Genomic DNA, 26959 nt, shown 5'->3' with positions numbered 1-26959 from the left:
CAAAAAAAGATAAGCTATTATGATGTAAGTTTCCCCCTTAAAAAACTGGGGGGAAATAGTGAGCAGATCAACCCCAAACAAATAGAATTTATTTATTTATTTATTTTTAAAGACTTGATTTATTTATTCATGAGAGGGACACACAGAGAGAGGCAGAGATATAGGCAAAGGGAGGAGAAGCAGGCTCCATAGAAGGAGCCTGATGTGGGACTCAATCCTGGGACTCGGGGATCACACCCTGAGCCAAAGGCAGACACTCACCACTGAGCTACCCAGGCATCCCTAACAAGCAGAATTTAAAAGGAAATAAAAGAGCAGAAATCAGTAAAACAGAAAACAGAAAAGCTATAAGGAAAATCAATGAAACCCAAAGCTGGTTCTCTGAGATCAATAAAATTGATAAACCTGTGACCCAACTGACCTGACTGAAGAAGACACACAAATGACCAATATCAGAATGAGAAAGAGGTCATCATCACTGATCCAACAGATATTAAAAAGATAAAAAAGGAATATTATGAACAAACATATACCAATAAATTTGCCAACTTAGGTGAAATGGACACAAACAGAGCTCACTCAGAAGAAACATAATATAAATTAGCCACGTAACTAATTTTAACAATTGGATTTGGAGTGAAAAATCTTCCCATAAGGAAAAAAAAAAAAAAATCTTCCCATAAGGAAACTCAAGGCCCAGGTGGCTCCACTGGCTAATTTTATTTTACTTTTTATTTTTTAATTTTTTAATTTTTTTTATTTATTTATGATAGTCACAGAGAGAGAGAGAGAGAGGCAGAGACACAGGCAGAGGGAGAAGCAGGCTCCATGCACCAGGAGCCCGACGTGGGATTCGATCCCAGGTCTCCAGGATCGCGCCCTGAGCCAAAGGCAGGCGCCAAACCACTGCGCCACCCAGGGATCCCTTTATTTTACTTTTTAAAGATTTTATTTATTTACTTGAGAGAGGGAGAGAGAGCACACACGAGAGGGGCAGGGGCACAGGGAGAAGCAGATTCCTGCTAAGCCTGACATGGGGCTTGATCCCAGGACCCTGCATGACCTGAGCTGAAGGCAGACACTTAATCAACTGAGCCACCCAGGTGCCCCTCCACTGGATAACTTTACCAAACATTTAAGGAAGCATTAATACCAGTTTTACATAAACTCTTCCAGAATACTGTAGAGTAAATACTTCCTAACACATTCTATGAAGCCAGTATTACTCTGAGACCAAAACCAGAAAGAGAAAACTATAGACTAATATCCTTTGTGAACATAATGTCAACAAAAATTCACCAGATTGAAACCAATACATATAAAATTAATACATCATGATCAAGTAGGATTTATTCCAGAATGTGAGGATGAATAAACAAACATTCAAAAATCAGTCAGTGTAATTCACCATATTAGGGGGCTGAAAAAGAAAAACCACATAAACATCTCAAAATCCAACATCCATTCCGGATAAAAATTCTCAGCAAAGTAGGGATTTATCAAGGTCAGGGTACAAGTTCAATATGCAAAAATCAATTATATATCAGTACACTATCAACAATTTGAAAATGAAATTAAGAAAACAATTCATTTTACAATAGCATCAAAAAGAATAAAATACTTAGGAATAAATTTAGCAAAAGAATCCCAAGATTTGTACACTAAAATATCAAAAGAAACTAAAGGAAACCTAAATAAATGGAAAGATATCCGATGTACGTGGATACATTCGGATTCTGGAGATCTTAATATTGTGAAGCATGCCAATTTGCTCCAAATTGATCTATAGATTCAGTGCAATCCAATAAAAATTCAGGCAGATTTTTTTTTTTGGTAGAAAATGACAAGCTCATTTTAAAATTTATATGAAAATGCAAAGGACCTAGAATAGCCAAAACAAATTTATTAAGAAAGAAGAACGAAGCTGAAGGATTTTTAAAAAAAAGATTTATTCACTTATTTCAGGGAGAGAACAAGAGAGACAGAGTGTGAGAGAGAGCAAGCACATGTGCATGTGCATGTGCATGCAAGAATGGGGAGGAGGGACAGAGGGAGAGAGAAAATCCCAAGCAAACTCTGCACTGAGCATGGAGCCTGAAGTGGGGCTGGATCCCACAACCTGGAGATCATGACCTGAGCCAAAATCAAGAGCTGGATGTTGAACTGACTTGAGCCATCCAGGTGCCCCACAAAGTTGAAAGATTTAAACTATGATTTTAAGACTTACAAAGTTAAAGTAATCAATATGGGGTGGATAAAATTAGACATATAAATCAATGAAACAGCCTAGAGTCCAGAAATAGACCCACACATATATGATCAATTGATTTCTGATAAAGGTACAAAGTAATTCAATTCAGTAAGGATAATCTATCTATCTTTCTTTCTTTCCTTCTTCCTTCCTTCATTTCTTCTTTATTACTTGGCGGTGGTTTTGGAGGTCTTTCTTTTCTGCTGGGTCGTCGTTTGTAGGTATTTCTTTCTCTTTCTTTCTTTCTTTCTTTCTTTCTTTCTTTCTTTCTTTCTTTCTTTCTTCTTTTAGGATAATCTTTTCAACAAATGTGTTGGAACAACTGGATAGCCATATGTAAAGAAATTAACAACCTATGTCATTGATAAAAATTAACTCGAAATGGACCACTGACATAAAAATGTAAAGCTAATTATAAATTATAAAACTTATTTTAATTATAAAAGTTGTAAGTTATAAAACTCAATTATGAAATTTCTAGAAAAAAACAAGAAAGATCTCAGGTCTCTTAAATATGACACTAAAAGCACCAACTATGGGATCCCTGGGTGGCGCAGCAGTTTGGCGCCTGCCTTTGGCCCAGGGCGCGATCCTGGAGACCCGGGATCGAATCCCACATCGGGCTCCCGGTGCATGGAGCCTGCTTCTCCCTCTGCCTGTGTCTCTGCCTCTCTCTCTCTCTCTCTGTGTGTGTGACTATCATAAATAAATAAAAATAAAAAAAAATAAAAAAAATAAAAGCACCAACTATAAAATATCAATAGTGGTGCCTGGCTGGCTCAGTTGGAAGAATATGCAACTTTGATCTTAGAGTCACGAGTTTGAGCCCCACATTGGGTGCAGAGATTGCTAAAGAAAAAATGAATGTAAAATAACCTTAAACATACACTTACCATATGACCCAGCCTATCCACTCACTGATATTTACCCCAAGGGGAAAGAAAGCAGATGTGTACACAAAGACCCGCATAAGAATACTTATAGCAGATTTTCATATCTCCCAAACTAAGAACAAAACAAAATAAAACCCAAAATGTCCATTAGTAGAGCTAGGATATCCATATAATGAAATAGTACTCAGCTATGGAAAAGAATAAAGTACTGTTACACACAACATTGATAGATTTCAAAATAATTATCCTGAGTGAAAGAAGCTGGACCAAAAAAAAGAGTACCTGCTATGTAATTCCATTTATATAAAGTTCTAGAGAATGCAAACTATAGTGACATTTGTAGTGATCTGCAGTGACAGAAAGTATATTAGTGGTTCCTTTCAGACAAAAGGGGAAGGAGAGATTAATTATAAAGAGGTACAAGAAAACTTTGAGGGCAATGGTCATTATCTTGATGACGACAGTTTTATGAATATACATATAAGTCAAGTGTATAAATTGCATGCTTTAAATGTGTACAGTTTAATGTATGTCAATTATACACTTTAGTAAAACTTAAAAAAAAAAGATGAACTAAATGTAAATATAAGTGTTAATGATTTCTTTTTGCACTTGATGGCTCATCCTACCTCAAGGGTCTTCCATACTGGAGACCCCTGGTCTAGAAAATCCTGCCTGACTTGCTTTATGTAGACTGTGGCCTTTTCTGACTCCCAGGGGATAGAGCTGGGAAAGTCCTAGATTAACTCTCCACTGGAGATAACTTCAGATGAATATCAAAGTGTGTCAGAAAAAATATGGTGTAAATAAATCGATAAACACAGAAACATGTATTATATTGATAATATGTATGTATCAATATGTATATGTATTATGTGGATTTTGCTTCTGGAAATAGTCACAAGAAATAATGACTCTGAATAATGACTACTTGGAGAGAGAAAGTGGCCATGGGAATGGCTGGGCAGGAAGGCTTTCACTTTTCATTTTGCAACTGTCTCTAGTATTTGATTTTTCTGCACTTGATACATAGAATACTCTAAGATAATACAACAGGAGTTACCTAGCTAGTGAGGTTATTGGTCGTTGTTTTATTCTTTAAAGATTTTTTTTTTTTTAATTTTTATTTATTTATGATAGTCACACAGAGAGAGGCAGAGACACAGGCAGAGGGAGAAGCAGGCTCCATGCACTGGGAGCCCGACGTGGGATTCGATCCAGGGTCTCCCGGATCGCGCCCTGGGCCAAAGGCAGGCGCCAAACTGCTGCGCCACCCAGGGATCCCTCTTTAAAGATTTTTTAAAAAGATTTTATTTATTTATTCATATAGAGACAGAGAGAGAGAGAGAGAGAGAGAGAGGGGCAGAGACACAGGCAGAGGGAGAAGCAGGCTCCATGCCAGGAGCCAGACGTGGGACTCGATCCCAGGTCTCCAGGATCACACCTCAGGCTGCAGGTGGCACTAAACTGCTGCGCCACTGGGGCTGCCCGGTCACTGTTTTATTCTTTTTACAAGAAGCAACCTTATAAAATGTTTTCTGAGAGGGAATAAGGAAGGAGAGTAGAGAGGAGGGAGACAAAATACAAGTGAGAAAAGAAAGTGACAGAAAAGAAAGTGACCCACAAAACAGGGGCCTGTCCCAGAGACCCCCAAAGCCCCAATGACTATAATACTACAGACTCAGGGACGAAGGGAAAAAGCATGGTGACCACGTGAGGAAGAACAAAGTGTCCAAAGATACTGCTCACAAAAATGAAACTAATTTTTCTGAGAACTAAATTTCTTACCCACTTAAAAAATATCCAAAGAATGTATTGGCCAGAGTCTTTTTGTTATATTCTTTCCCTCCTACACAAATATTATAGAAGCTGGTAGGGAATGGAATGGGTAGGTAAGAATGAACAACACTGTCTTAGAGGTTAACAGAACAGAACCTACGCATGTTTTACTCCTTCTCTAAAGTGTTTCAATCTCATTGATAGAGCTCCTTTTCTCCAAGCCTGCTGCCTACTCAGTGTGCTTGGCAGAGTTACTAGCCAGTCCTACATTGGCACGGCCAAAGTATGTTTGTTAAAGAAACATGAGGTCATTTCTTTCAAGCAATTAGTTGCACAAGAACATGTTTGCTTTCAAAACCAAATTCTGCCATTAAAAAAACGATTAGAGCTAATAAATGAGTTCAGCAAGGTTGCAGAATGCAAGGTCTGTATACAAAAATCTGCTCTCTTTCTACACACCAGCAAGGAACAATCTAAAAGAAAATGAAAAAAAAAAAAAAAAAAAAAAAACAAACCCACAAACCAATTCCATTTATAACAGCATCAAAAATAAGAAAATACTAGAAATAAATTTAACAAAATAAGTATAATACCTACACACTGAAAACCATAAAATATTGTTAAATAAATTAAAGAAGATCTAAGTAAATGGAAAGACATCCCATATTCATGGATTGGAAGACTCAATATTATTAAGATGGTGGTAATACTCAAAGTTATCTATAGAGTCAACACAATCACTATTAAAACCCCTGTTGTTTTTGCAGAGGGTGACAAGCCATCTTAAAAATTTTTTTTAATTTTTATTTATTTACGATAGTCATCACAGAGAGAGAGAGAGAGAGAGAGAGGCAGAGACACAGGCAGAGGGAGAAGCAGGCTCCATGCACCGGGAACCCGACGTGGGACTCAATCCTGGGTCTCCAGGATCGCACCCTGGGCCAAAGGCAGGCGCTAAACTGCTGCGCCACCCAGGGATCCCAAGCCATCTTAAAATTAACATGGAATTACAAGAGACTCAGAATAGCCAAAATAATTTTGAAAAGAGCAAAGCTGGAAGACTCACATTCCCAATTTCAAAACTGCAGGCTTCAGTGATAAAAAATTTGGGGTACTGGGCATCTGAGTAACTCAGTTGGTTAAGCATCCAACTCAATTTTGGCTCAGGTCGTGATCTCAGGGTGGTGAGATTGTGCCCCATGTTGGGCTCCATACCCATGGAGCCTGCTTAAGATTCTTAAGATTCTCTCTCTCTCTCTCTCCCTCTCCCTTGCCCCTCTCATCCCAGCTCATGCCCTTTCTCTCTCAAAAAAAAAAACCCCAAACTAAAAAACAACACAAAAGAATTTGGGATTCTGGCATAAAGATACATAAATCAATGGAAGAGAACTGAGAATCCAGAAATAAACTCATAACCTATGATCAATTGATTTTCAGCATGAGTGCCAACTCATTGGAGGAAGAATAGTCTTCAACAAATATTGGTTTTCACTAATTGGATATCCACATGCACAAAAGAATAAAGCCGGACTCCTATCACACCATATTAAAAAAAAAAACTCAAAATGGATCAAAGAGCTAAATGCAAGAGCTAAAACTATAAAACTTTCAGAAGGGAAGATTAGGGAAAATATTCATGACCTTGGACTAGGAAATAGTGTCTTGTTTGACACCAAAAGCACAGGCAACAATAGAAAAAAAAAAGATAAATCAGACTTTATTAAAATTTAAACTTATGCATCAGGGGCACCCAGTGTGGAGCCTACTGAAAAACAAAACAAAAAAACAACAACCCCTGTGCATCAAAGTCCGCCATCAAGAGAGTGAAAAGATAAGCCACAGAATGGGAGAAAATATCTGCAAATCACACATCTGGTAAGGGTCTAGTATCCACAGTATATGAAGAACCCAACAACCTAATAAAAAAATGGGCAAAGCACTTGAATAGATGTCTCCCCAAAGAAGACAGACAAATGGCCACTAAGTACATGAACAGATGCTGAACATCCTTAGTCATTACAGAAATGTAAATCCAAACCACTAGATACCACTTAACACCCACTAGTTTGGCTATTAAAAGATGGACAATAACAAATGTTGGCAAGGGTGTGAAGAAACTGGAACCCTCATGTATTGCTGGTGGGAATATAAAGCCATTTCAGAAAATAGTTTGGCAGTCCTTCAAAAAATTAATCATACAGTCACCATATGACTGAACAATTTCACTTTTAAGCATACACCCAAGAGAAATGAAAACATATGTCCCCATAAATACTTGTGTGCAAGTGTTTGTAGTAGCATTATTTGCAATAGCCAAAAAATGTTAACAACCCAAGTGTCCATCAATGGATGAAGGAATAAAATATGGTATATCCATACAATGGAATATTATCCAGCCATAAAAAAGAATGGAGTACTAATACATGCTACAACGTGCATAAACCTTGCAAACATTATGTTAAGTGAAAGAAGTCAGATACAAAAGGTTGCATATTTTACAATTCCATTTATATGAAATATCCAGAATAAGCAAGTTCATTGGAGACAGAATGTGGATTAGGTGTTGCCAAGGCCTAGAAGGAGCCGGGTATGATGGGTATGAAGGTTTTTTTCTGGGGTGATAAAAATGTCCTAGAATTATTAGATAGTGGTGATGGTTGAGCAACCCTATGAATCATATTAAATCATACACTTTAGAAGGGTGAATTACACGGTATATGAATTACATCTAAACAAGGCCGATTCTTATGGGATGCCTGGGTGACTCAGTCAGTGAAGCGTCTGCCTTTGGCTCAGGTCATGAGCCCAGGGTCCTGGGATCAAGCCCCACATTGGGCTCTCTGCTCAGGCAGGAGCCTGCTTCTCCCTCCCCCTGCGCCTGCTGCTCCCCCTGCTTGTGCTCTCTGTGTCAAATAAATAAAATCTTTTTAAAAAATAAAATAAAAAATAAATAAATAAAAATAAAAAAGAAAATAAACACCACCAATTCTGCCCCAGTCCTAATAAAGACTAATAAGGCTTCATTGTGCCTGCACTGGCCCCCACTGTCCTCCAAGGTCTGGCCCCGAACACCATTTGATCCCCTACTCTGCCCCCCTAAAGAAGTCCCTACTCTCCCATCCTCCTCTTTGTTCCCATGGCTCCCTGCTTCCCTTGTATCTCTTCACACCAAACCCTACCCCCAGGGCTGCAAACCAGTGGAGCTATATTCCATCTACAGTCGAATATAGCCTGCAGATGGGTTCACAGTGGGGGTTTGGTCTTTTAACTGAATTAGTTACCAAGAGGAGATGTCACATAAATGTTGGCATTCTGGCTAAGGCAGATTCTGCTGGCTGCTTATCCATCAGCCATGCTCCCTTTCTTCCCTGTTAAGGAAACCCTGGTTTTTGTCTGGGTGTCTGCTCAAGGAAAGTCCACCTTGGCAGATGAACCATGTCATCCCACTTATCTTTGCAGGGACTGGTCTGGGGTGGCTACTGGAGCAGTCAGAGCTCTGAGCCACAGGCTACAGAAAAGAGCTCTAGCTGTTTGAACAGAAAACAGTTTGTTATGTATCAGAAGCCAATTGACCCTAAAGTTCATGAAGGTTAAGCTCTGGGGCCCTGACGTGCACAGCCCACTGTGAAAGCTCTAGGTTAGACAGGGAAGCCAGGCTACAATCGGTGGGCATTTCTACACGAACATTTCTGGAAAATACCTTAAAGATATCCAGAAAAATAGAACCTGAACCTCCCAAGGTCCAGTATTTAGTATAATTTCTCTACTCATTCTAAATAAATGTTCACTTTCACATTTAATTTTCCATGTTAATGAATTAGAGGACCCAGATGTTATAATTATGGATAAGGATTTTAAAGCAGCTATTCTATCCTCAAAGTGGTAAATGAAAATATGCTTATATTAAATGAACAAATAAGAAATCCCAGTAGACAAACAGAAACTATTAAAAAAAATACAGAACTAACTGGAAATTCCAAAATTAAAAATTCAAATATCTGAAAGGATGCTGGAAGAGTGAGTGTCTAGGATTCTACCCTGGAGGGGTAGGATCATGAGGCTAAAAATTCTTCAAACATAGCCAGGGTGTTCAGAGGGTACCAGAGAGTCTGAAAACATGGCAAGTGTCCTCTAAAGCCTGTGACCCAGTTCTGTCTAATGAAACAAAATGGAAAGAGTGTCCTGATTAAAAGAGAGAAAAGTACGAGAAGGAATGACCTCGTCTCTTCCACCCTTTTTTCTGCCTTGAACTGCTGTATCATGAGAGCATATGATGCTTGGAGCTATGGTAGTCATTCTGCAACATTGAGTAGTAGTAGTGAGAAGGGAGACACCAAAGCTAAACCAGGGCCCTGATACTGTAGATCTGTTGAACATACCATAGAAACCCCCCCCACACCCTTTGGATTTGTTGTCATGTGAGATAAACTTCACTTAACTGAGTACTAATTCTCTTAATTGTTACTTATAGTCAAAGTACACATCCTAACTAAAACATAGCTTCTCTCGAAAATGGAGAGATCTGGCAAGACCAGACCTACTAGCCTTAGACAGGGCAAGAGCTCTCTAGTCTCGGATTCACTTGGTCCCCACATAGAAGTGAATTTGCAATCCCTGCCTTATACATCTTTTGAGAGATAAATCAACTGCCCTCTCCCCTACAAAGCACTCCCTGTCTCCAGCCTCCTCATACCCACAACCCCACCTGGCTAGAAGTAATCTCCCTCTCCTTAGAATTTCCCCAGTTTTGTAGCTGTGTCCATCTCCTATTTTAATTGTGCATTTCATCCCTTCCCACTTGGTTGTCAGCTTTCTGAGGGCAGGAACCACATCTTACTCATTTCTGTATCTCCCTCTGCCACCTAGTGAGGTACTGACTACAGGAAACACTCAATGTATGTTTTCTAAATAATGCATAAACATCCCCCTGAAATATTCGAATCTCCAAGTTCACCAAGGAGCTTTTAACTGGTGACCTGTGCTACTTGCTAATCTAGGAAAACAGTATCCACCATACCCTAAAACTCCAGTGACCCCCCCACCAAAAAAAACCAAACAAACAAAAAAAACCTCCAGTGACCCCTAGACCTGCACTCTGTTCAGTCCTCCACCCCAGTCACCCAGAGCGCACCTTAACGGTTTGCTCTGAAGCCTGGGCCCATCTCAGATCTCCTTTTAATTAAGAAACATGCTGGAATAAAGGTGATAGTGTAAAAGCCTTCCCAGGACAGAATGGGGAAAATGGCCTGTCACCACAAACTCCAGGAAAGGATAGAAATGTACACATACGCAAATCTCCCCATTTTACAAAAGAGAAAGGCAAGGCAACCTGAAAAGACAAACGCCAATCATAGCTCCAAATGGAAGGGAAGGCAGCTCCAGGTTCTGCCCCAGGGGACTGTGTCGCACAGAGGATCAAGACACTCAGAGCACCTCAAGTTGCTAACAAATCTGAGCAGCATTATTTCCTTTTATATCAATCCTGGATCTGACTTTTTTTTTTTTTAAGATTTTATTTATTTATTCATGAGAATACAGAGAGGAGAGAGATAGAGAGGTAGAGACACAGGCAGAGGGAGAAGCAGGCTCCATGCAGGGAGCCCGATATGGGACTGGATCCCGGGTCTCCAGGATCATGTCCCTGGCCATAGGTGGCGCTAAACTGCTGAGCCACCGGGTCTGCCCCAATCCTGGATCTAACTTAACCTTGCACATGCTTCTTGCACTGGTGGTCAATTTTTAGTTCCAGCTTTTGGTAGATTCTCTTCTGGTATCTAGTTCTTGTCTCTAAACTTGTTTTAAAGATTTTTATTTGACACAGAGAGAGAAAGCATAAGCAGAGGGAGAGGCAGGCAGAGGGAGAGGGGCAGGCTTTCTGCTGAGCAGGGAGGCTAATGTGGGGCTCAATCCCAGGACCCTGGGATCATGATCTAAGCTGAAGGCAGACGCCTAACCAGCTGAGCCACCCAGGCGACCCTGTTTGTTTTTAATTATGGTAAAAAATACGTAACATAAAATTTTCCACTTTAACCATTTTGAAGTGCGCGGTTCAGTGGTGTTAAGTACACTCACGTTGTTGCGCAACCATCACTGCTGTCCACCTCCAGAACTTTCTCATCCTCCTTAAATGAAACTCTGTACCCATGAAACACTAACCCTCCATTGTCCCTTCCCCTTGGTCCTGGCCCCCACCATTCTACTTTCTGTCTCTATGAATTTGACACCTATAGGTACTTCACTTAAGTGGAAAGCATTTGTCCTTTTGTGGCTGGCTTATTCACTTGGCATAAACTTCTCAAATTTCATCCACGTTGCAGCATGTGTCAGAAACTCCTTCCTTTTATTTTTATTTATTTTTTTTTAAAAGATTTTATTTATTTATTCATGATAGACACAGAGAGAGAGAGGCAGAGACACAGGCAGAGAGAGAAGCAGGCTCCATGCACCGGGAGCCTGACGTGGGATTCGATCCCGGGTCTCCAGGATCGCGCCCTGGGTCAAAGGCAGGCGCCAAACCGCTGCGCCACCCAGGGATCCCAACTCCTTCCTTTTAAACACTGAATAATATTCCACTGCATGTATATACCACATTTTGTTTATCCACTCACTTTTCAGTGACATTTGGATTACCTCCACCTTTTGGCTATTGTGACTAATACTACTGGGTGAACAAATATGTTTAAGTCCCTGCTTTCGATTCTATTGCGGACCTGGCCTTAAATTTTCCCCAAATCAGTCAAGATCCCAGCCTTGGGCTTGGAATTCTCTAGGCCAGTCTCTACTCCAATGGGAGACAAGGAGAAGCCTAAGCGGGATTCTCAGGTGATGCCATGAAAAACGCTCTGGAGTCAGAGCTGAACTGGCTAGAACTCTAGAGCAGGTTCCTGGCCCCTCCTGATGGGAGGGCAAATCAGGGACAATGTGGTAAGAAGCAAAGAAGAGTGGGACGTCCCCTCTGCCCCTGCAGGAGGAGACACATACCACTGCATGGAGGAGAAGAGGAGGACAAGGAAGGTCTCTGTTCCCCCAAAAGGGCAAACGTGCCACAGAGGAGGCTGCAGAGGCTCAAGAAAGGGCAGCTCAGGCTGCAGGGGCAGAGGTTATGAAAAGGATGGGGATGTCGGACTGCTGCTATTCAGAAGACCTCAGTTACAAGGTCCCAGCGTGCAGATGGGGGGGGTAGAAGGGGGGAGCAGGAGGAGTCTGGAATAGTCTCATTTGACAGATGGGCCCCAGCTCAGCCAACTCCTGAAGTACAAGAGGCACAAAAGCAGAAATCCAAAGGGTTGGTGGGGCAGAGGCTTAATGGTACATCCTGGGTCTGTAACTTTGGCCTTCTGAGCTACGTGCTTTCGTGTTTTAGTGGGTGGGCGGGCAGACTACAGCTGTGGACAAAGGTGGGGTCTGGACACCTGTGAATCCTTCCTTCCTGTCTGCCATAAGCATCTTTCCACTGGCTACATATTTTTTGGTGCCCAAGAGTCTGGGTTCAGGTACCAAATGAGGACAGCCTGGGAAGCATGCAACCACTAAAGGGAAATTGACTGCTCTGTGGATCTCTGAACATCCTCAAGTATAAAGATACTTAAATCACCCTTTCAACGTCAGGACCCAGGTATAGACTCAAGGCTCTCATTTTTACCCAGACCAAACTCGGGGGCGCCTCTGATGTCCTAGGAGCCAAGGGGGACTGCTGGTGGGGGCACAGTTTCAAGGCCCTCCCCCTTAGTGACTCCAACCCAAAGAGCTTCCCCAATTTGATGCAAAGGTTCCTGAAACCCTTCCAAGCAAACTGGAACTCTTGGGAAGAACTCAGAGGCAAGCTGTCTCCTTAAATCCAGAAAATTCGCCTTCCAGACTGTTCTGGGATCCCAAGAGTCTATGAGGTCAGCCTGAACTTGGCCATAGTAATATGGATCTGAAGCCAGATCAAGGTGCCAAGGAGCCTGTTGGCTCAGCTGTTTACTAATGCTGGAGCCAGAGCCAAAGATGGCCTGATGTCTCCCTGCCGTGGTGATGCAATGTCCCCACTAGCACCTTTCCAACATGCTAGGCTCCAGGCACTTGAGCTTGGGTACTGAGGGCTCAAATCTCCACCCTGCTCCCTAGTACTGACCAGTCTGATGGAAGAGCCCATCCATGCTGAGATCCCATAAGAGACCAAAGGCTCCTGAAGAAGTTTCTGGAGGCCATGTCAGCAGCTAAGAGGAGGAGAAAAAAAAAAAAAAAAAGGCAGTTTAGGTTAGCTGGTATAATAGCAGTATAGTATAATGATAGTAAATCTTTATTATTGCATATTAAATAAATCCCATTTAACCTTCACAAGTCCACATGGTAGAAGGATATTGCCATTACTGACATTTTACAGGTGAGGAAGTCAAGGTCAGAAGGATCAAGAAACTTCCCCAGAGTAGCAAAGCCAGAATTCTATCTCAGGCCTATGTGACTTGAAATCTCTTACTCTGTCCACCTCCCTGTGTGAGAGTCTTGGTCCTTTTGCCCCTCACTACCTGTGGCCACAGCCATGCCTCTCCAGGGCAGAGGCCAGTGTAGGGAAGAGAGACAGCTCAAAAGCTGTAAGTACACTCAGCAGGACGATGAGGAACCAGCTACTCTCCATGATCCTTACATCATTTCCAGGTCACTGCTTTAACTTACAGTCATCTTAGACCACTGGCTCTGGGAAGGACATGGTACTGTGTACAGATCCTCAAACAACCTGGTGAGGGCTGAAGGTTACCCATCTGACTCAAACTCACTGGGATCCTTATTTGAATGCTCCTCGAATCCAAGGGTCATATGCTGGGGATTTAGAATGTGGAGAGAACATGACATGGAGATGAACAATGGGACAGCACTTCTCCCACCAGGGCTGACCAGCCTGGGGACACACAGATGAGGTCAAGTCTTAGAGGTGGGGCAGTGTCTTGGCAGCCTTGTTCCTGCTTGTGGTCAGCCATGCTGCACATTATACCGTCCTTCTGAGAGTGCAGTGGACACTCTGGGCACATCCCTTCTTCAGGCCTGAAGCTCTCATCCCCAGGGGCTGGGGTTGTTGCTTACTGAGAGCCCTGAGCCAAGTTCCTCTCTGAGCATTGCCTTGCAGGGAGGGAGGGCCTCACTCAAGGTCATACCCCCTAAGTTGCAGCCTTAGTCTGATAATTGGCTGATGCTGGAGTCCAAAGGCCTGGACCTATCACCTCAACTGGGACAACTATAAAGGGTCACTCCACTTCCAGAGCACCCTGCAGAACTGGCTGTGGCCTTTTGAATTTGTTCTGCCACTCAGCTCTTTCTCCCAGTTACTCTTCCTCTGCCTGAGGTGTGGCTCTTGGGAGCACTCCCCAGGGAAACTCAGGGAAACTGAGTCAGAGTTATCTTCCCAAATATCTGACCTATGATATTAGAGTTCTGCCTGCCTCTTCCTTTCACACCTTCTTGTAACTTCTTCAGAGTTATCATTTCCCAACAACATACATTCACTGACAGCATATGTTACCTGCTTCTGGCTACCCTTTCCAGAGGTTCACCTTGCTCCAGGTACCGCACTAGGGCTTCAGTGATGAGCTTAGTAGTTCATGAGCACTAAGGCCAAAGCCTGTTCACCCAGTTGCCACTGTACACTCCACTAGGAGGAGGGAGAGTGGCGGGCAGCAGGATCTAGTCTCCCTGGGAACTCAGGATGTCCTTCCCAAAGAAACAGTTGGGTGAGCAGAGTTGGAAAAATCTGCCTAGCTCACCCATCCCTGAACTCTCTGATCAACCCCAGGCATGCACATGAGCCCTGGCAGTCCTGTGACCCTATTCACCTAGCTGCTTTTGATTAGACTGGTGGTGGGGGTGTGTGTGTCACTTAACCTTTGTTGTTCCAATAAAGCTCTCTTTCCTGGGAATTTATTTAGCCACAGAGCCTGGTGAATAGAGAAACTGAGGCGTCTCCTGGGATCCTAAGCCTTCCTCATCCTGTTTCCAACTCTTTCCGAGTCCCAGCCATATCTCTATGCTTAGATCCCAGGAACAACCCCTGCACCTTTAGGAGAATCCCACCAACAGCCTTAGGGAGTCTCTGTGGATTTCTGCCCACTAACAATGGGGAATATGCTTGGGGGGTTCTGAAGTAGGCTGAGCACCATGGCCACATTCTGTGGACTTACCCGGGACACCATTTCTAAGATCTTTCTATCACTAGAGCTTACTATGTAGCAGAACTCGAACGCTGCCTGAGAACGAATGAATGAATGAATGCTATTGTTTATACAGGAAAATATGTTCCCAGTGACAGGAAAACCAAGACCTCCAAAGTAAAATATCAGAATCCATCCTGTTAGGGCCTGTAGTATGGCCACATGGTCACTGTGCGTGGTGCTTGGCAGACGTCAGCTGCCCTGCTCTTCCCTCCCGCCCCCCAGAGACAAAGATGCTGGGCACAGGCTCACCTAGAAGATTCCCAAGGCCAAGTGCACCCCTCACTTATCTGGCTTCAGCTGTGGGGGAGGGAGAGCTTTTGTTTCTCCTTCCTGAAGATGGAGAACCAGAACCTGTGCACTAACATCATCCCTTCCCAATGATGTCTAGGCCCTGGGCAGAGCTATAGTGAGACCATAAGGACAAGGAAGGTCACAGGAATTCCTCACTTAGTCTTTACCTGGGACTGTTTTCAGAGTAAGACACTGAGACACAGAGCTGCCATTGAACAACTCGTCCAATGTCACAGGGTAGTTGTGGCAGAGCTGGAACTCACTAGTGTCTGTCTGGTCTCGGGGCTGGGTCCTCTATTCTATGGGCCCCTGCAGAGGTGACACATGTGGGAGAAGAGCTCAGGCATGGTTCAAGTTCTGCTGCTCCCAGGCTAACTGACAGGGAAGGCACTCCATGCCGTGTCAGGGTCACACAAGGACCCTCTGTGGGCGACGTCTCACATGGGCTCTCTGTGCCTCCCAATGCCTGATTGTGCATTTTGTCATATACTGTGCAAGGAGCAAAGAGAAACTGTGTGGACTAGGGGCCAGAGAAGAATGGTCGTACTGTTCCCTGTTCTGGCCTGCTGTTCCCCAGTTGGGCCTGGGGGAGGGGTGAGGGCAACAGCCACACACTAGGGCCCCAGGAGCTGAGGGTGTCTTTTTCCTCTGGGGCAGGGAGGGGCGGGATGGGAAGGATCCCAAAGGGAAAAGAAGAGAGCAGGAGGACCTTTTCTGGAAGGCATCCAGTCTGCACAGGCTGAGGAGTTCCTAGAACAATCTGCATGGCAGGGTGGCTCTAATTTACAGCTGGGGTCCAGGCCCCAACTGGCAGGAATGAGACCAGCTGGAACTTGTAACCTGCCTGTCCCGGGCAGGGATGGCCCTGGGAGAAGGCCAAGGCCAGCATCCTCATGCTTTGCATTCAGATGACAGCAGTTGGTTCCTGGGCTATCCCTGCTGGCTTCTATCTTTCTCAGGGCTAAGGTTTCAAGCCTGGGGCTGAATGCATGTTGCCCTGGGGCAAACTGTTCCAGCAGGCAGGCAGAAGAGAAGAAACAGAAAGACAGAGCAAATGTTCTTGACTTTTCCAGGCACCCAACAACTCCACAGAGAAGGGCATTTATGCTCAAACACCTGGGCACACCCAGCTGTAAATTCAGAGGGACACTCACAATGCCAAGAGCGCTGCAGGGCCACTTGTGGCACCAGAGCCAGGCCCTGTGACTTGGGGGTAGAGAGGAGCCTGGACACAACGGAAGCACCTGTTGAGTAGCAAGGAGTCACAGAGAAGGCTTCTGGTGGCACAGGCGACACCCTATGAGGCATACGCTCTGGTCAGGCAGTGGAGCGCGACCACAGGCTAGTCCCTGAACTTCAGGATGACTGTCACCATAAGCTGCCTCCCTCCTCTTGCCCCGGGTGGGACACACCCAGCAGCACCCAAAGGCCAGAGGAGGGACGTGCCCATCCTCCCCACAGCAGTGCTGCCCAGGGTGTTGGGTCAGCGCGCTCCCGCCATCTAGTGGCAGGTCTGCGCTCCTCACCTGGAAGAGCCACTGGAGCAGGGGCACCGGGCAGTCCGGGGTGTGCAGGTAGAGGTTGCTCAGGAGGCCTCTGTGCAGGAAGGAGAGCTGCTGGGCCGGCGGGCAGCTGCGGAAGCAGAGCAGTGAGGTCAGAGTGGGGGTTGGGGGGGGGCGGCGGCCTCCACATAAGCGGCCTGGCAGCTTTCCTCAACATGCCTATCTCTGTAAAGTGGCGGGGGATTTCCATATTTTAGGTTCACCACACCAGAAGCACATCAGCAATGACTATGGACAAACATGCTTAGGGCCCCTGATGCCAGAAGCTGTCAGAAGAGAAAACAACCCACATCGTCACCAGAATCATTTGATCTCCAGGAACATCTCTCGGTGTTTTAAACACACCACTGGACAGTTCATTTTGTCCTTTCCACTTGACGGAGGAGAAAACGAAGGTGTTTACCAAGGTTGCAAAAAGGATCTGCGTGGAGGCAAGGAGAGAACCCAGGAGTCCCAGCTGTGACCGAAGGCCCCAGGCTGGCGCGGGCGGACAGAATTACCCGCGGGGCCCACGTGGGGCCCGCGTCTGGGGTCTGGTTACACATAGCGTTTCTGCCCCGTCTTGTGTTTTTCCGAAACAAAGGATACCTGAGAAGATGTGAAAACAACACAAAGGAGCCATTCTGGGAAGGAAACAACCAACAAGGGTGCCACAGAGGATCCTTCAGAAACCATGGGAGGAGCGGAGTCGGGGGCAGGGAGGGGGTGGCATGCAGACTCACCTCGTGTCTGTGCCCACATCTTGGGTTTCCCTTCCCTGGGGGGGGGGGGGCTGCTGGGCCTCTCCCTGCTACTGGGAGCTCTCAGAATCAAACGGCCAGCACGCAGAGGAGCCTAGCTTTGAGAACTGTACTGCCTCGGTAGACTGGCTTACAGGTCCCTGCAAAATGAGCTGAAATATTTCATGTGGTCATAGGGCCTCTGGTAGAAGGTGCTCTGGAAGTCACTGAAGAGGGGTTGGCTGGACTTCACCACTGTTCTGGTTACCCCCAGGAAGGCTCGGTTTGGGGTAGTTCTCTCTCTGCATTCTGTGAATGCTCCTTTGAGCTCTTGTCCTAGATGGTGTCCCAAAGGCAATAAATAGGAATTCTATGAAATGAAAAAGTAATTTCATGTCTGTTCTTTTTTAATGGCCAAATTCATGCGAAGAACATTTCAGATAGCATTTGAAGTCATGATTCTAGATAGAAATTTCTTCAGTTAGCCCAACCTCTTCTTCTCCTTTTTAAAAATGACATTATTTTAATCTGCCAGGAACAGAATGCTCCAAAACAAAGATTCTCCTCTGAGCCAAGTTGCTGTCTCCTTGAGTATGTCCAGGCAATTTACAAATTGTATATTTCTTTTCCAAATTATTTAAGTTCAGAGGAGAAAGTGCCTTTGTTCCTATGTCTGTGAAGCTGACCGCTCTAAAATAGACCTTTATTTGTACATACAAACACGTGTGCACCCCAGGACTGCTGGCACACTCGGCTCTAATTCACGTGCTCTGTCACACGGACACTTTTCATAGGCTGACCCTGCAATGTGTGCATGGTTCAAGCACAGCGCCCTGAATGCAGACAATACCCAAGTGAACAATGCCTGGAAGACCTCACAGATTGGCAGGTCCTGGCCAGAGGCCATGTGGCAAGGAGGCTGGTGGTGCTCCAGGGACTCTAAGGAGACTCTGGCTCTGGCATTCTGCTCAGGGGGGGCACCCCACCAGTTTCTCAGTGGGAGAATTGATTGTACAAGCCCCTGTTGGCTCAGATCAACACATTTCCAACTGCGGCTCTGAGGGGGAGAGTATCTCTTCAGTTTGCAATATCACCTTTTGGGTATGCCAGCCCTGCAGCTCAGTTTCTGCCAGAGAAAAGATCAGTATGTCTTCAAGTTTGCTGCTGCCCAGTTAGGTTTAGCCTGTAGACAAGGAGCAAGAGATAGGCAGAGAGGGCAGGGTCCAGCTGTGCCTTGAAACGAATGGCTTTCAAGGAATTCTGTGCTTAGAGCAACACAAGATGCAGGGAATCTCTGCAGGCTGCTGGATCACCAGTCCAGTGTGCACACTCTGGGCGGGTAGTGCTGCTTCACCTCAGTGGAACCACGAATGTTCTCATCTTCAATGCAAAGGACAAGGCTGACTGTGCAGACACTGCCTTGATCTGTGGCAGAACTCTGGAGGACAAGGGTAGGGAAAGTAGGTGTGTATACTGAAAGCTCAAAAACCTGGGGTTATAGAATCAATTGTTAAAATTTGCAAAAACCCACTTCATGTCCACAAGCCAAGAATGCTAACCCTAGGTCCAGGTGGGTGTCTCTGCCTTTTGCAAATGATAAGTCAGAAGTCATCCTGAGAATCTTGGAGGGCCTCAGAGGGCCCCAGAGTGAGAAGGGGAGGGACAGAGCCTCCTAGCCAGCAGATGCCATGCAGGCATGGCTGGGCGAGAAGCCCCAGCTGTCAACTCTGAGGATCCCAGTGAGAGGTTCCCACCTGGGATGAGAAGCAGCCACAGTCAGAATACTGCTACCCCCTCACCCCTGCCCCCATCACCATGGCAAGGACAGAGCCACAGAAGCAGAAGGAAGTAAGGGGGGGGGGTGGAAACTGAGAGGGGGATTGGTCCAAAAAGGGGAATCAAACAAAACAAAGGCCAGCGTGGGTCAGCAGATTGGGCTCTTGGGCAGAGCTGTGACCTTCGACTTGGACTGTGTGTTCCTGATAATGCCCGAGTCAACATTCCTCTAGGCTCTGTATCTTCATCTATTTTTTGGGCAGCAGTCCCAGAGGGCAAAGGATTGAAATGCCTTGGGAATCCCAAGTGATGGCGGAGGGATAAGCACCAACTGTAGTTATTTATACAGGATCAGTTTCTATGTCTTTGCCAAGTTCCTCAAATGCAAGTTAAAGTAAAATGCTTAGGGAGAACAGAAACGAATAATGGTCAGAGCTTTCATCCCTGCTCCTCTTTTTTTTTTCTTCTCTTTGTTTAAAGATGAGTGAGCACCCTTCAGGTCAGAAGTCCAGGGATCCCAGCAACGCCCTGGCTGGCTGCTTCCACTGGCTCTTTATTTTTGGGGGCAGTTGAAGCCAGCTGGGTGCTGAGTTCCGTCCACACTCTGTAACTGCTGAATTTATTTCACCCGGGCTTCAACCCTGGCATGCCTATGAGACAGGGAAACTAGAGAGACCCCAAGAGAAAAAGAAGGCGTTTCTTTCTTTTGCTTCTTATCCTGTTTCTATTCTTGCTAGGACCTGTACTCCCACCTCACTTTACACATGCCTTGTAATGCAAATAGTTTAGGTCTTCCTTGTAAGGGACAAAGAGTTATTTATTCTCTCCCTAGAATAAATAATATCCAAGGAAGGACCAGGTGTCAAGGATGGGAAGAAGCTATCATATGCAGATCTCAGACCACCGAAGCTAGACATCTGGATGTCAAGACCCCTGGCTCCAAGGTATAAAACCTGGGCCCTCCTCTTTGTTCTAACTGGTTCCAGGATGTCTGAGGGGACACATACGTCAGACCACCAACTTCAGTAAAAACTCAGACCCTGAACAATGACAAAACTCGTCGTATCCTCTTCCTTTCCCACTCTTCCGGACGCTCCGTCTGTATCTCTCTATATATACTCAGTAAACTCTTTCACTTTCTACTGGCTCACATTGGATTTCCATCCTGTGTGAAGCTGAGGTCCATATGGACGGTCCTGTGGGAACCCCTCAACTTTCCCCATCCACTCACTCTTCCCCCAGGTCCTCAGACCAGCCTGCCAGCAACACCAGGAAGAGGAAGAGGTCCCGGCAAAACAAGAGCTTGGACCACAGGCCTCAGGGAGACTCAGTGCACAAGCACATTTACAGTGATGGCTCAGACCCACCCACCTCCTCCAGCCTACAGAAGTGCTCAGGGAGGGAAGGGCTCCTGGAACACACTGCGAACACCTCACAGGAGTAGTGGCAGATACACCCCCTGACACTCCTGTGCACTCTGTGGGGGCCCAGGGAGGACCATGAATAATTCAGCAGGCAATCTCCACCCTTCCCATGGAGATTGCTCTGGCCTCTGAGCTGCATGTGGTCATCCGTCCCAACGCTTCTCCACTCAGGGGGATCGGCTTTCCTTTTGAACTGCTGTCAAGAGAGGGAAAAGTTCAGGCCCTGGTACCAACTTCTGGCATAAAAGCATGTGACTTTGATTCCAGGGAACTGATCTGAGGTCACATATCCGGCTGGATGATGAATGAGAGAGGATGGTCCAGGCCATCTCCAATCCCAGGGCTGTGGGCTCCAAGAGATGTGTTCTTTTTTTTTTTTTTTTTAAGATTTTATTTATTTATTGAGACACAGAGAGAGAGGGAGAGAGAGAGAGAGAGAGAGGCAGAGACACAGGCAGAGGGAGAAGCAGGCTCCATGCAGGGAGCCCGACATGGGACTCCATCCTGGGTCTCCAGGATCACACCCCAGGCGCAGGCGGCGCTAAACTGCTGCACCATCGGGGCTGCCCCAGGAAATGTGTTCTTGCACAGAAACCTGTGTAGGTAGGTGCAGCCCAGGAGGAAGAGGCCTGGAGCCCAGATATAGAGGCCTCCCACACTTGCCCGGCGACCTGTGCAAGGGTCCCTACTTTGTACAGTGGGGGGTGGAGGGGAGGATGTCCCTCTTCCCAGACAGGTAAGGAGGCGTGGATCTATTTCAAGAGGTGGTTTTTAAAAATCACGTTCACTTTCCTCCCTAAAACCTCTAATATTGAAAGTGAAACACGTTCATAAAATACAGAAGGGCGTAAGAAGGAAAATAAAAGTTACCTGTGATCTTACAAAGTTTAGCTTTCTGTATAGCAAAAGAATGGAATCATATTGCTTCTTGAGAGATCAAGTAACCTTTTATTTTTCCTTCATTTTCATGCTTCCGGCTGAACACAACGTGGTCATTATGGCACCACTATTTCCCTCTCTTGAGTCTGGGCTTGAAGTCCTTGGCACAAACAGGAAATGAGAGTGACCCCACAGCTCAGTGGTGACCTTCAGGAAGTGGCCCTTCCCCACCACAGAGCTGGGGCCCCCTGACCTGACCATGTGGAAGGCGGCGGGCATTCCTCCAGAAAGGCCCTGGGCTCTGGGGGCTGGCGAGGCAGCCTCTCTGGTGCTTCATTAGCAGACAGGAGGGAGGAGGGCCTGAATTCCTCTCTCCAGGGAAGCTGGCCAGCCACCTGGCCCCATTTGGCAGGGCTGCTCAGCCCCCAGGTCACCGCTGCACAGGCCATCTCGTCTGTCAAACACTTCCTGCTGGCCGTCCAGTCTGGGACAGGAAACCTGCTGTCACACAGACCCTGGCTGGCCACGGGTCTCTGCGAGACACCGTCCTTTCTCCTCTCTCCTGTTCCTTCCCTGCCCCTTTCACTAGCACCACTAGCCTTCTTTTCCCTTTAGCTCGGGTTGTTTCTTTCCTTCCCCTTTTCATCATCCCTTTGTTAGACACCTTCTCAGCATAGCGATGACAGCCTTTATCAATCTGCAGACACTTGGGTCCAGTCACCTCACATCACTTCTGGGGTTACATTCCAGACAAATATTTGTGTATGAAGATGTTCTCTACTACAATGCTTATAAAACAGAAATGTTGGAAGTAACACATATGCTGAGGAAAATGGTTAAATTGTTGGGGGCACCAACACTATGTAATATTATCTCACCATTCATGTTACATCTAACTGTGACATTAGGGCTTGTGCAGATGCTAATTTGAACATAAAATACATATTTAGGAGATGATAAAGGAAATCCAAATACTGACTTGTATCAATGGTATAAAGAATTTGTATTTAAAAAAAAAAGAATTTGTATTTTTTAGGTGTAATAATGGCATTTAAGTTGTATGTAAACATAGAGTCCTATCTTTTAGAGACACACAAAAGTACTTAAAGATGTGTCTGGGATTTGCTTAAAAAGAATCCTGAGGGACAATGTCAGCGGGCAGGAGTAGAGATGGAACAGGATTGGTTCTGAGTTGATGATTGTTGAAGCTGAGTGATGACTATATGGGGAATCATGATACTGTTCTATGTATACTTGAAACCTCCCGTGATAATCAGATGGCTTTAGAATTAGTGAAACAGACACAAGGAAGCCCTGAATAGCTGGAAAAGACAAGACTCCTGCTTTCAAGAGACCAGAAATAGCTCAGCCTCTGTGCTCCCTACCGGCTGGTGTGGCCCCCGTAGCCTCCTCCCCATCCCCTCAGCCACCAAGGTCCAGCAGGGTGTTGGCCTCATGAGTATAAGTGGACAACTGCACTGAGTGGGCTTTCTCTTTTATTCTTAGATATACCAACTCATAACTGCAAGTGTTGGATGTGATTGTGGTCAAGTTTTAGAAATCCCCTTAAAAAGCAACACAGGGGGCAGCCCCAGTGGTGCAGTGGTTTAGTGCTTTTTGAAGTATGTACATCTAAATCAGTAAGTTAAATATTACAAATAGATATGTGTGACTATTCCATCTATATTCCTGAAAACGGACACATCCAAATTGGCTCAAGCACAGCTTTGAATTTCCTGGGCCAGTCCTTATATCGGGCTCCATGAGGGGCCTGGCCATCCCATGCTGACATTTACCTGAGAAACAGCGCTTCTAGTTGGCTACGTGGCTTCAGATTTGAATGGTCCAGGATGCAGTGCTGAGGCTGACGTCCAGGTAGAAACACAGTCTCCCCAGGATGCACTGGTGGGATGACCTGTAGTGACACGGAGAACCTCTCCACCAGCAACCTGGCAAAGCAAGGAGCCGGAGAGCCGAGTATCAGCGGGTGCATCTAGTGTGCAGCCTGGAGGGAGGCCAGGGAAGGCCAGATGGTGCCCCTACCCTTCAACAGTGGCCTGGTGGGGGAAAGACTGGGTAGGACAGCGCCACCTGCTGATAAAGGAAGCCCCTGTGCGATGCAGGAGCTCTTCCCCATTGTACTCTGTCCTGCATCGCAACCCCTCCCTCAGGGCTCCAGTCAGGGAGCCAGAAGTCCTGGTCCCAAACCCAGCGCCACCCATTGGCTTTGTTCAGCTCAAACTTTCACTGAGCGCCCACGGTATGTGGGTGCCAGGTGCTGAAGGATGAGTCAGGCGTGGGCTACCATTGCATGCCTAGGAAAAGGGTAAACAAATCACCATAATAGCCTTCAGCAAGTGGGCTGACCACAGAACTGCCTACATGGTGCTGCCACAGGCAGAGAGGAAAAGCTCAGGGTGAGGTCAGGATCAGGGAAGGTGCCCGCACAAGGTAGAAACCTGGGCTCTTCTGGGGCCCCGGTTCCTCAAGCTCTTGTGATCCGGAGGACTCCCTAAGGAGTCTGCTAAAGTACAGATGCCCAGGCACTGCCCTGCTTTGTGAGTCTGATTAGTAGATTAGAGTTGGGTCCCTCGGACAGGGAAGGAGCAGAGAGGATACATTCCAACTCCATTGGGATGGGCCAAACTGTCAGGATTTAATGACCCATTTAAGAGGGAATAGGGAAAAGGGAGGTAGTCAAGACAATTCCTAAGAACAAAGTAAATCTCTGTATCGTGAAGGACTGGTCACAGTGTATTGGTGGGTAAAAACAGCCAGTTTCAGAACAGGAAGTGTGTATGTGTGCACCCATGTGTCTGTATAGGTCTACACAGAGACATATGCACACACATTCTTAGACACATGCAACACCCCCCCACACACACACATGACACACCCAACTGTAAGCTGGAGTCATCCCTAGGGAACAGGATTGGGGGGGAGGGGGAAGAGGAGACATTTCCTGTTTATTTCATACAACTGTGTTCTGCTGGATTTTGTAGAGATAGAACACACATTTAGCAACAATAATAACAGCAAAGTAAAACAAGTTCCAAGCACTGCCACCCCTCCTCTTGCTTGAGGATGGCCAGGGCCCTGAGATGGTGAACCTGGAGAAGGTACAGCACCTGGGGCTCCTGTAGGGTCTGGGACACAAGCAGCTGGCACTGGGGGTGGAGCAGTGTAACTGGCAGCCCACTACTGGCTGATCAACCCAAGAAAAGGTGCTGACACACATCACAGGGTCATCCTGAAGATGAAATGGCACAGGGCATGGAGATGACATTAAGACACCTGGGAGATTCTGCTCCTGGAGGCTTTTGTAAGCAGCTTGTACAAACCAGCACACAAATGGTAAAACAATCTTCTGTTTTGTTAATTTCTTTGTCATTTCAGTTTTTGAGTATCTGTGGCTTATGCTGCTTCTATATTAAAAAAGTGCAAATTATTAAAAGTCTATAGGGATCAGACTCATCTGTAAAAGGATCCTAACCCTGTCCCTGAAATCATCCTACAAAGGACTCTTGTGATATCAAATATAACATATGTGCATTATTAAGAGTTCTGAGATGACTCTTATACAACTAATTGGGGATTTCCTGCGCAGCCTAAAAGTGAGGATAAAGGATGATGTTGTGGTTTAAATACTGCCCCCTCCCTTGCCCCAGCACATACATAAGGTCTTTTAACTTTATGCAATAGACAACGTAGGATGACACCCATTTAAGATGCAAGCCAATCCTTAGAGCATGAGGGGAGGTTCTGCTCTGGACAGTTGGGGGTCTCTTCTACAGCGGGCATCCACGGCAGTCATGCGACTCTTGGTCACAGACAACTGTTCTGGCAGATGGTGGTTGGCCCCTCGCCGCAGCCTCACCCCTTCCAGAACCACATCCCTCCTTGGCCCCTGTTCAGGAGGGAAGAAGCTGCTGGCTTTGTGTATCAGTGAGTAATTTTCTTTGAAGCAGAGAGTTGAACTGTCCCATCAAAATGATCCCACATCAAAACAACCACCTCAAAGTAGCTGTTGTCAAAAAGGCTTTCTTGAAGTACTACTTGAAAACATCATGTGCCCAAAAAATCATCGGCGATTTCAAAGCCTGGAGCACCTGGCTTAAGCCAGTTCCCCAGACAACTCCCTTTCTGTGGGGCATTTGGAAACATCTGAGCCAGGACTTTCAGAATCCTGGATGCACTTGGTAGAAAGGTCAAGAGCTAAAACAGTTATTCTTGCTACTGAGATTTTAAGGAGAGTTTAAAAGGTTTTATTCTAAGTCTATGTATCCATTGAGTAGGAAACCTCAAAACAGATCCATGAGTCTCAACTTAGACAACCCTTTTTACCACTCATATGCCACCAAGGCACTTTTTTCCAAAGAGGCCTACTTAGCCCAAACCCAGTGGGGTTCCATCTAGTTCCCATGCTCCACCACATCTGCCCTTTTGGGTTCACCATATGCCTTGCACGGCATCCCTTATCTGGGCTTCTAGGCAGTGTGTGAGTAGCTCTTTATCTCTCTGGGATGGCTGGAAAGTATCCATGAGGAGCAGGGATCCTCCCAACCAAGGCAGGGGTCAGCAAACTATGGTCTGTGGCCAACCCCTGCTCATTTCTGTAAACAAAATTTTACTGCAACATAGGCATGTTTATTCACTTATGTATCATCTACAGGAGTTTCCCTGTTACAAAAGCAGGGTTGAGTGGTTGTTGCAACAAGAGACTGTATGGCCCTCAAAGCCTAAAATATTTACTATTTACAAATACAGAGAGTTTGCTGATCCCTGATCTAGTCCAGAGATGAGTACCAGAAAAACTTGAGGAAAAAAAGCAAATAGCCAAAGTGTAGGTTCATGGCCATCTCTGGGCAACAAAAATGATGTAAACCATGGCAGTAGGGGGGTGGGTCCTAAAACAGAGGCCCCAAAGAAGTCTGTATATTATCACTCAACATTCCCTTTGTAAGTGGAAGCAGAATGCTAACTTAAGTGTGTGAAAATTTGACCTGTCACTGCTTAGGCCAATGTTTAATAACATAACTCAGACTGACAGAAAAAAAGGAAAGCCTGGACAGGCAGATGATGCAGGGCATGCTGACCATCCTGCCCCTCAGCCACACAGCTGAGGTGACCTCATCCCTTCTAGTTCACCCCAGCCCCACTGGGCACTTGGTTCTTGGGGGAAAGAGGGAGGGTGAGGG

General features: G+C 45.7%; 1 protein-coding gene across 6 annotated transcripts in view; it reads right to left on the bottom strand.

The window, feature by feature from the left end:
- FAM178B (family with sequence similarity 178 member B) overlaps positions 1–26959 on the bottom strand; it is a 110051-nt gene that overhangs the window by 57232 nt on the left and 25860 nt on the right. For 5 of the 6 annotated variants that reach the window (XM_038551100.1, XM_038551102.1, XM_038551104.1 and 2 more), the window contains 3 exons: positions 23558–23710; positions 16928–17033; positions 13040–13124 (listed from right to left, as the gene is read on the bottom strand). In XM_038551100.1, the coding sequence (XP_038407028.1) occupies positions 13040–13124; positions 16928–17033; positions 23558–23710 (344 nt within the window). Of the gene's footprint in view, positions 1–13039; positions 13125–16927; positions 17034–17685; positions 18179–23557; positions 23711–26959 lie in introns of those variants that run through there. The other variant, XM_038551105.1, reaches the window with a different exon arrangement.

Source organism: Canis lupus, chromosome 10, assembly GCF_011100685.1.
Source record: "Canis lupus familiaris isolate Mischka breed German Shepherd chromosome 10, alternate assembly UU_Cfam_GSD_1.0, whole genome shotgun sequence".
Lineage (NCBI taxonomy): Eukaryota > Metazoa > Chordata > Mammalia > Carnivora > Canidae > Canis > Canis lupus.
The sequence above is the reverse complement of the archived record's forward strand: the minus strand, read 5'-3'. Positions and strand labels throughout refer to the sequence as shown.